Here is an 11106-nt window from a genome sequence, read left to right on the forward strand (position 1 = left end):
ATGTCCCACGGGACCTACTACGAGTGTGAGCCCCGGGGCGGCCAGCAGCCACTTGAGTTCTCAGGGGGCCGAGCTGGGCCCGGGGATCTGGGGGACATGTGTGAGCATGAGGCCTCCATTGACCTCTCTGCCTACATCGAGTCTGGGGAAGAGCAGCTTCTCTCCGATCTCTTTGCGGTGAAGCCAGCGCCTGAGGCCAGAGGCCTCAAGGGCCCTGGAACCCCTGCCTTCCCCCACTACTTGCCGCCTGACCCTCGGCCCTTTGCCTACCCTCCACATACCTTCGGCCCAGACAGGAAGGCGCTGGGGCCTGGCATCTACAGCAACCCAGGGAGCTACGACCCCAGGGCTGTGGCGGTGAAGGAGGAGCCCCGGGGGCCAGAGGGCAGCCGAGCTGCCAGCCGAGGCGGCTACAATCCCCTGCAGTACCAAGTGGCACACTGTGGGCAGACAGCCATGCACCTGCCCCCAACCCTGGCAGCACCCGGCCAGCCTCTGCGCGTTCTCAAGGTAAGAGCAGGTCAGCCCTCCTCCCTCCTGCCCCAGGCTGGAGAGGCTGGTGTGGACAGGACCCTGTGCCCCTGCTCGCGCTGCTGAGTCTGTGCTTGGTGTTGCTCTGTGAAATGGACCCAACCCACAGTCCTCTGTGCTCACACTGCACCATGACCTCCCTTTCCTTCTCTGTGAATTCATTCCCACCCTGAATCCCCACCATGTCCCAAAGACCCTGCGGCAAGCTGGCCTACCTTGATCTCAGGCCCCCCACCAGCCTCTCTGCTGCTCACCATGCCCCCTCCTCTTGTTTCTCTGCCGCCTGCTTCTGTAAGAAATGTCTGCTGGTCATAGAACAGGAGACTCAAGACAGATTGAGGGAAAGTGTACTCAGAAAGTGTGAGAACATTGGCTGGGTGCGGTGGCTCATGCCTGTAATCCCAGTGCTTTGCGAGGCCAAAGCAGGACGGTCACTTAAGGCCAGGAGTTGGAGACCAGCCTGGGCAACATAGCAAGGCTCCATCTTTACAAAAAAGAAGAAAGAAAGTGTGAGGACATGAAAGGGAGTTTTGGTCTCAAGCAGAGGACCCTGTGCATCTGGGTCACCATCTCCCAGAAGCAGGGCGATGATAGTTTTGACCTGAGAGACAGGAGCTGGCTCTGAGTCCTGTATTCCATCGATGCAGCAAGTGTGCCCTGGCTACAGAGATTCCCGCCCCGCCTTCGCTCTGCCTCCTGGCCAGCCCTCACCTCTCCGTCTCTCCGTGCCTTCCCCTCCAGGCCCCTTTGGCCACTGCCGCACCGCCCTGCAGTCCCCTCCTGAAGGCGCCCTCCCCCGCTGGCCCCTTACACAAGGGCAAGAAGGCAGTGAACAAAGATAGCCTTGAGTACCGGCTGAGGCGGGGAGCGCAACAACATCGCCGTGCGCAAGAGCCGGGACAAGGCCAAGAGGCGCATTTTGGAGACGCAGCAGAAGGTGCTGGAGTACATGGCAGAGAACGAGCGCCTCCGCAGCCGCGTGGAGCAGCTCACCCAGGAGCTAGACACCCTCCGCAACCTCTTCCGCCAGATCCCTGAGGCGGCCAACCTCATCAAGGGCGTGGGGGGCTGCAGCTGAGTCTGGCTGGTGGACTTTGGGCACCAGGCTCCATGGCACGGCCTGACTCTGCGAACCCCCATCCTGCTGGGGGCCTAGAACCCTGAGACATAGACCATGGATAAATGGCAACCGGGGTGGCAAGGAAGGGCAGGACCCAGCATAATGGTTATGTGGCTGAATAAAGTTGCACTGTGACTGGGTGTTGGGACTGTTGGCTGTGTGTGTGTGTGTGTGTGTGTGTGATGGAGGACCCTGGGGACAGAGGATGCATGTGGCTAGGTCTGCACCTCTTGTTTCCATGCCCAAATGGACATGTGGAAACACAGACATGCTGTCCACAGCCCGCCCCCTACATGCCACACAACCAGGCCATGTATCTGCCATTCTGCTTTTCTCTCCCTGACATTCCCCATCACCCGCTTCTGTGATCTGAAGGCACATCCCCGCCGCCCCCCCCCCCACCCCCCGCAGGACCTGGAGCAACCTTTGTATGCTCTGCTAACAAAGATCTGTAGCTTGTGGGGAGATCCTGGCGCCACACAATCCTTCATGCCCAGGCCTGCGGCTCCCAGGCCCACCCTCTCTCACCTCGAAGTATAGGTCTGGGAGCTCCTGCCCCAGGTGACCACGGGAAAATTCCTGATGGCTCGGCCATATTTATGGTCCCTTGATCCAGCCTGCCATCTCTTCTCTCCAGTTCCGATGCCTCAGTCTACCAGATGGACACCCTCCCAATGCTGCTCCCACCTACCCATTTCCATCCTTTGTCCCTCATCCCTGAGGCTCCAGTTCTGTAAAGCTTGAGAATTGAGTGCATGGGACAGGAATCAGTTGGGAGAGACCTGGAAAGCAGATTTGTGTATGAGAACACTGGTAATGAGAAGGAGGATGACAATCTGCCTGTGCCAGGGAAACCCCTCACTCAAAGCAGCGTTTTCTTTTGCATTGGACTCCAGCCTAAGAGACAGATGGCACAGTAATTGAGAGCCTCAGTTTGAATCTTACTCTGCTACTTACTAGCTGTGAGCCTTCAGCCATTACTTCTTTCTGTGCCTCAGTTTCCTCATCTGCAAAATGGTAGCAATATTCGTACCCACTCTGTAGTGTTATATTCATAGAAAAAGAAAACTTTGCGTGTAATAAGCATATTTATGATGATTCCTCCATTTTGCTGGAACTGAAAGGACCTCGGAGATCTCATCTGAACTCATTTTGTAGGTAAGAAAACAGGCTGCAAAGAGGGGAAGGGACTTACCTGGAGTCACACAATTGTTTAGAGGCAGAACCAAAATTAGCTCCATAAAATCACAGATCTCAAGATGTGCTGGAAGAGACCTCAAGAGATCATCTGGTGGTCTCTGCCCTCAGACCAGCAAGATAGGGTGAGCCACATTTTATAGATAAAGCAGTTGAGGGCCAGAGGGGGTAAGAGGCTTCTCCTGACACTCACTGAGTCCCTTTGCTGCCTCGGTACATGGTACCTCTCTCTCTACTCCGTGCGACACTCTCCTCACGGATACTCAGTTTGAGTGTCATATGAATCACATTCAGTAAAGAACAGTGCTCAACAGTATCAGGGAACCAGGGACGGATTAAGGGCTTGTTAAAGTCTCTCCTAGGCCAGTGCTGGGAAAGCCTGAGTCAGACATCAAGGAATAATTTTCTGAGAGGGCAAGAGACTGGTGTCTGGATCATCCCAGATCTCTCTCCCTTCTTCAAATCTCCAGCAGTAGAGCCCTCCCACACCTCGGGCATCTGTGTGCGACATGTCTATCTTGCCCAGGACTCAGTCCTTTTCCTGCCTTTGGCTCTGTGTCTCTCGGGCACCATCTCTCCTACTCCTGTGTCCTGGAGGCCCGTGCCCCAGGTCTGGTTTGGAGGGACAGATCTGAACCTTCAGTGGAGGGACTGACGGGAGCTTCCTGAGTTTGGAAGGAGGGGAGGTACCAGTCTCTGTGGGCACCTGGGAGAATCCTCACACCTTCCTTTCAGCCCAGGGGGATAGGTTGCATAAGGTAGGTTTGTACAGAACATGGTAAATGACTCAACCTCCGGATTTCCTCCTCTCAGCTCAAGACCACTGTCCCTTGACGTACTTTCAAGGTTCTGGGTGATGGGACCTGGCTTGCTTCAGCATCAAGCCCAGGCTTCATTCCCACAGCTGTGAATTGTATCTCCTCTCAAGCCCCCACTCACCCCGTCAGGTCCTCAGGGCCAGTGCCTAGTGGAGCCTTCCTGACTGGTACCCAGTCTGGAGGAGTCACATCCCCATCTCCCTACTGTGATCCCAGCGTGACGTGCAGCAGCTGAACACATCCCAATCCTTTGCGTCAGATCATATTCCAGGGGGATGAGTCAGAGCCAGAGGGCACACTTCCCGAAGGAGGCTTTTCAATCTGACCTCAATTGGTTTTGGCCGACATAACTTATTCAACAAGTATTTGTTGAGTATCTTTTCTGGCAATGAGACAAGTTCTCAGCAGGAGTAGGAAGAAAAAGTCAATAAACAAGTGTGTTGAATGTCTTCCTTTGCCCCTCCAGAACCCTCTCCACCCTTCATCACCCTACACAGTCCCCAGGTGCATGCCTCCCTACATCAACCAGCTTCTCAGGGGGTGCGGGTGAGACTGGCAGGAGGAGAGTGATGGGAGCCCCCTGCTGACCGGCGCTCTCCACAGTCCCTCCCAGAGGATTCCAGGCCCTCAGGCCCCCATACTGGGCTAGCCCAGGGGACTTCACCACTCCAGGAACTTTCCCCGGATACTATTGGTTCACATCTTCATAAAGCACCTTAATTAACTTCTCCTGCTTACTCCATTCGAATAGCCCATTGGGAAAACCAAATAAACCGACAGATAGGGAGGCTATTTTAGCTGGGGTGGCCAGGAAAGGTCTCTCTGAGGAAATGACATTTCAATTGAAACTTGAAAAAATTTGAGAAGGAGGCAGGTATGTCTTTGAGTGTAAGGGTGAACAGAGGGAAGGGTAAATGCAAAAGCCCTAAGGTGACCAAGAAAAAGGAAGCCAGGAGTGGATGCTGAAGGAGAGGATAAGTAAGAAAAAGATGCACCTTCCCTCCAGAATGGGGCTCCAGGGGTTGCAAATGACTATTTTTATTCCCTCTGTCAAGAAGGATGGTACGTAAGAAGCTGGGGGAGGTGGAGAGCAGGGTTCTCTCTGCCCCTGGATTCAGCTTCCCTGCCCCTTGGTCCTCCTGTCACCTTCACCACAGTAAGGCTGTCACCACTGGGGAAGGAGATGACAGAAAGGAGCCCGGGGAAGGGCAGTTAGCCAAACCCTGCCTGGGGAAATGCACCAGGACCAGTGAAAACCAGCAAATCAAGGTCCAAACAGCACACACAAGCAGTCCTATTGCTTCAGCACCCACAGCTCAGGCCCACTTTTCTTTCTGGAGCAGAACTGGGGAGCAGTATGAGAATCCTGAGCTGAGAGACAGGATCTTAGGCCACAGGGAAGCTGCAGAGGAGAAGGCAGACAGTGGGGAGACACTGCAGAGGGAGGAAGCTGCCCAAGGTGAGTCTGCCAAGGTCAGTCAGCAGCGGTGGTGGCTTGTGAAAGCTGCCCCCACCCCCCTGCTCGGTGCACACCTCCCCACCCCTCTACACAGATTGCCACATGTCTGGGCCCCCAGGGCCCCCATCCCAGTGTTGCAAGATCCCGGTTGGGGTTGTGGGTGGAAAGGGGCCTCTTCACCTCCACCCCCTACCCTGCTCCAAGCCAGTGAGGGGACTATGGGATGAAGGGGGCTGTTCAGGAGACACTGAGGCAACAATAGGCAGGGCTGGCTGAGGGCCTGTGCATCTCCTCTCGGACAGGCCAGTCACTTCCCATCACCCTCACCAGCCCCCCACAGGCAGACCCCTCCTCCCAAGACTCAGCATGGGCTGCTCCAAAATGGGAGTAGTCCAAACTCGACAGAACCCCTGGTTGGCCTCTGTCAGCTGCTTCCATAACCAGGCCTGGCCTAGCCTCAGAAAACCTCAGTGGCACATTAGAAATTCTCCCCAAGGGGAAAGGGTGGGTGTTTTCAGAGGAAAATGGCTGCAACTTAACTTTACCAAAATGGCCATCAGTTCTGACTTCAGAAAGCAGTGGAAAGGTCCAGGGCCTGGGAAGGGGCAGGCTTCCTGATAGGGAGAGACCCGCCACAGAGCTGCAGCCTCTTGCTCCTCTTTTATTATTTATTTATTTATTTATTTTAGGTCCAGGGACAGACTAGATTTTTCCCTTAGATTTGCTTCCCTTTTAGAAGAAACAGGGCTCTGGGGGTAGGTAGAGGCAAGCCACACGTCGAATGGATCCAGCCCCTACGCCCCATGAGCTAAGCTTCACCCTGGAGTCCTAAACTGTCCAAGCCCCTATTGCCCCGCTCCCACACCTAGCACTGTCACCCCTGGCCAGGCTATCCAACCTTGCTGCAATCGGGACGGTTTGCAAAACGCCTTCTAGCTCCCGCTTTGTCACCATCTGAGGTTAGGACTGTACTCAGGAGATAAGCTCAGGCCCCACCCGCTCATCCCCAGCGAGACTGCTGGCCTGCTGCAATCGGGACGGTTTGCAAAACCCCTGCTGGCTGCAGCTCTGTCACCATCTGAGGTTAGGGCTGCACCCTAAGATAAAGCCTAGCTCCTCCCTTCAGCCCTGCCTTCAAACCTCACAGGCAGCATGGTCCCAAGAAACAGAGCTCCTGGGAGCCTACTCAGGGTCTGGAAGCATTACACAGGTCCAGTGCAAAGACCCATTCTCCTTGGTCCTCCCCTCACCCCTTCTCCTCTCCATCCCCAGCCTAACTTTTGCATACTTTCCTCATTATCATCCTCTCCTCACTCTCCATTTACTCACCTTCTATCTTCTATCCTCACCCTTCCATCCCTCACTTCCCTCCTGCCTTCTCACCACATTCATTTGCTCAAAAAATACATACTAAACACCTACTTGAAGCCAAGCATTTTGTTATAGAAGCTACAGGACACATAAGGAGAACAGTCCCTGCCCTTTGGCAGTTTATAGATTAGTGAGAATGACAAACATAAGACCACAAACAAATTGTGGGCAGTGTCATCTAGCAAAAGTAAACGGGTGACTGACGGCCAATATTAACATGGGTACCTGATTTAAATGTGAGGGTCGGGAAAGGCTTCTTTGAAGGGGTAACATATTGGTGGATATCTAAATGGTGAGTAGGAATTCATCTGGCAAAAAGTGGGGGTTCCCAACAGAGAGAAAAGTATATGCAAAGGTTCCCAAGCAGGTCCTTCTCATTCACTGACTGAAGGCTGGGGGTGCAGAACAAGATGCTGGGAGGAGGCAGAGAGGCTTGAAGAAGCTGAAGCCAGAAGCTCCCTCAGATGGGATTCAGAGCATCAGAGGGAGAACTGGCCTTCCAAGGGAAGAAGACATCTCCTCTCTTTTAACAAGAAACAGAGGAGATGGCAACAGAATCAAATACAAATAGGTTTGTAGCAGGCTGGGGCTGTTCCTATCTTATGGCTTTTGTTTTCACCATGAAAGAAGAGATAACCAAAAGTCACTGAGAAGGAGGGGAGGCTGGAGGTTTCAAAGTATAAAATCTGGCCGGGCGCGGTGGCTCACACCTGTAATCCCAGCACTTTGGAAGGCCAACGTGGGCGGATCACGAGGTCAGGGATTGAGACCATCCTGGTTAACACGGTGAAACCCCGTCTCTACTAAAAATACAAAAGATTAGCTGGGCATGGTGGCGGGCACCTGTAGTCCCAGCTACTCAGGAGGCTGAGGCAGGAGAATGACGTGAACTCAGGAGGCAGAGCTTGCAGTGAGCTGAGATCACACCACCGCACTCCAACCTGGGCAACAGAGTGAGACTCTATCTCAAAAAAAAAGAAAAAAAAAAAAAAAAGAAACTATAAAATTCTAGTTGGTGAGAGTAGAAGAGGGAGCTCATTGCTGAGATTTCTGACTTGAGAGCATCCAACTGAAGTTGATGATGACCACTTTAGAGTGACATGTCCTCTGGGATGATTTTATCCAGTGGTCCTTAGATGCTTGAGAGCAAATGCGGAGAAGACGAATGTTAGGTCCATCTAGAGTTGGGACTTAACCAGGGAGATGAGATGGAAAGGACAGACAGGGGAGAGGAGTTGAAGGCATTAACAAAAGGGGATCGCAGTGGTGAGCCTGGAACCTAAGGCAGAGAAGGTGAGATGTGAAGATGGGAAGGGCTGTGGTTCCTCAGTGAGCTTAATAGAACAGCTGCTGGGAGCCAGCTTGAGCAAACCACCACAAGGAAAGGAGATTCTATCAGCGTGGGATGTTTGATTCCGTTATTTCATGGGTGCTGCAGTTTCTGGTGGTGATAAGGCTCTGGGTATGGCCCTGGGAGAGGCTCACTAGGAGGAATGGAGGAGATGGTTCGAGACAGAGGGTGAGGGAGCCGAGAGGCCAGCCTGCCAGAGGGAGCATCCATATGAATGATGACCCCACCCGGACGACAGCTCTTCTCCTACCAGCCTCTCTCTACAGCCGACATTTCTCTCATCTCCACCCAGTTCCTCATCAACATCCTCTCTCCTTATCCCTAATTTCCTACCACCACACCCTTTTTCTCCCCTTCATCCCATTCTCTCTAAGTTCTGTTCTTTTGTCTAACCCCATCCTCTCTTATCCTTCCATCCTCTCTCCTTATCCCCATTCTCTCCTCATTACGTTCTTTTCTCCTCACCCTTTTCCTCTCATCACTACACATTGGAGAAGTAGGATTACACAGTGGGTTCAAGCCTGGGCTCAGGCGCCTAACTGTATCAGTTCAACTCCTATACTGCCACTTACCACCTATGTACATTGCCTAATTTTGCTGTGCCTTGATTGTAAAATTGGGATAATAATAATGCCTACCTCATGAGGTGGCTGAAATAATTATATGAGTATAAAGTGCTTGGGTCAGGCACAGTGGCTCACGCCTGTAATCCCAGCACTTTGGGGAGACCTCAGGAGTTTGAGCCTGAGCAATATGGCAAAATCCCATCTCTACTAAAAATACTAAAGTTAGTTAGGTGTGGTGGCATATGCCTGTAATCCCAGCTACTTGGGGGGCTGAGGCTGGAGAATCACTTGAACTCATGAGGCAGAGGTTGCAGTGAACCGGGATCATGCCACTGCACTCCAGCCTGGGTGACAGAGCAAGACTCTGTCTCAATCAATCAATCAATCAATAAAATAAAATAAAGTGCTTGGAACAACGTGTTGGCACAAAGCTGTGCCCCATAAAATGAATATTATTCTCACTCTTTCCTTACCTCCTTGCTCCTTCCTCATCTTCTTTTTCTTACCTCCATTGCCCTGCAACTACTTCATACCTCTTTAAAGAGGCAGAGACAAATGAGACTCAGCCCCTGCCCACCATCTAGCAGGGAAAAAAATACAAAAATAAATGTCAGGATAACATAAGAGAGCTCCTTCAAAGATGTGAAAGAAATGCTATTGGAGAACAGAAGATTTGAGAACTCTCTCTACCTGGGGGAGCAAAGAAGTCTCAACTGGCAGATAACCTCAGGGTTGGATCTTGAAAGATGAAGAATTTGCAGTGTAAAGAGAAGAAAGATTAAAAATTAGCTGGGCATGGTGGCATGTACCTGTGGTCCTAGTTACTTGGGAGACTGAGGCGGGAGAATTGCTTGAGCCCAGGTTGAGGCCGCAGTGAGCCGTGATCGCACCACTGCATAGCAGCATGGGTGACAAAGTGAGACCCTGTCTCAAAAAATTAAAAATCTAAATTTTAAAAGGACAGGAAGGATTTATTAAAATGCATGAAGTTCTTCCACCCGCATGTATAAAGTTAAGATCAGCCCATATCGTGGCCAGAGCACACCCTGTCTCAGTATGGCCACAGGGGAGCAGCAGAGCATTAGGAGCTGCAGACTTAGGCCAGAAAACCCTAAGAAATCTAGGGGAAAAAAGACTTCAGACATTTGGAGAAAAAGACTAAGTTTGCCTTAGGGAAAAAAACAAGAGTCCTCTAAAGATTCGTACACATGATTGTGCCACTACACTCCAGCCCGGGCGACAGAGTGAGACTCCGTCTCAAAAAAAAAAAAAAAAAAAAAGATTTGTACACATGGTGATAATAAAAGAACAGGTCAACCGTGGTGGCTCATATCTGTAATCCCAGTGCTTTGGGGGATCACTTCAGGCCAGGAGTTCGAGACCAGCTTGGGAAAGACAGCAAGATCCTGTCTCTACAAAAAATTTAAAAATTAGCCAGTCATGGCAGCAAAATCTGCAGGAGGCTGAGGTAGGAGGACAGCTTGAGCCCAGGAGTTCGAGACTGCAGTGAGCTATGATCTACAGAAAATTTAAAAATTAACCAGGCATGGCAGCACACACCTACAGGAGGCTGAGGTAGGAGGAGGGCTTGAGCCCAGGAGTTCGAGACTGCAGTGAGCTATGACCATGCCACTGAACTTCAGCCAGGGTCACAGAACAAGACTCTGTATCAAAAATAAATGAAAATAAAAATAAATTTTTAAAATATGACAGGCATGGTGACTCACGCCTGTGATCCCAGCACTTTGGGAGGCTAAGGTGGGCAGATCACTTGCACTCAGGAGTTCAAGACCAGCCTGGGCAACATGGAGAAACTCTGTCTCTACAAGAAACACAAATATTAGCTGGTCGCTGTGGTGCACACCTCCAGTCCCAGCTACTCGGGAGGCTGGGGTGGGAGGACTGCTTGAGCCCAGGAGGTTGTGGCTGCAGTGAGCTGTGATTGAGCCACTGCACTCCAGCTTGGGGACACAGCAAGACCATGTCTTAGAAAAATAAAATAGTATAATAATAAATCTAAGTAAATAATAAAAGAACAGGTCTCCTCTGCATTGACAGTGTATATAATATGTATTCTTTTTTTCTTTTCCTTTTCCTTTTTTAAGAGATGAGGGGTCTCCCTATGTTGCCCAGGATTGCCTGAAACTCCTGGACTCAAGTGATCATCCCACCTCAGCCTCCCAAAGTGCTGGGATTACAGGCATGAGCCACGCCATTGTGAATAATATGTATTTTTCTACTTGACTTAGTATTTACCATAAACCATATACTGTTCTCAGTGCTTTATAAATATTCACTTACTTCTCAATAACAACCCCAAAAGTACAGTCACCCCTATTTTACAGATGGGAAAACTGGGGCACTTGGTCAAAGTTACATATACATTTATATAGATAAAAAGTGGCAGAGTGGGTTTGCCTCTAGAGTTTGGGTGTGTGAAAGCCAAGGCCCTGGGCCCCTGGAGGGTCACTGAAAAATCAGACATGAGACAGATTAATAGGAGAAAAGGCATACACATTTATTTATTTATTTATTTATTTATTTAGAAACGGAGTTTTGCTCTTGTTGCCCAGGCTGGAGTAGAATGGCGCCATCTTGGCTCACCGCAACCTCCGCCTCCTGGGTTCAAGCAATTCTCCAAAGGCATACACATTTATTTAACATGTACATATGAGAACCTTCAGAATGAAGAC

General features: G+C 51.0%; 1 protein-coding gene across 1 annotated transcript; it reads left to right on the forward strand.

Annotated features, from left to right (window-relative positions):
- CEBPE (CCAAT enhancer binding protein epsilon) lies at nt 1–1954 on the forward strand. The gene is given in 3 exon segments (XM_007990834.3): nt 1–510; nt 1273–1395; nt 1397–1954. Coding segments are annotated over 3 exon segments (846 nt in total). The 3' UTR covers nt 1610–1954.
- Nucleotides 1955–11106: the final 9152 nt, after the last annotated feature.

Source organism: Chlorocebus sabaeus, chromosome 29 (genome assembly GCF_047675955.1).
Source record: "Chlorocebus sabaeus isolate Y175 chromosome 29, mChlSab1.0.hap1, whole genome shotgun sequence".
NCBI lineage: Eukaryota > Metazoa > Chordata > Mammalia > Primates > Cercopithecidae > Chlorocebus > Chlorocebus sabaeus.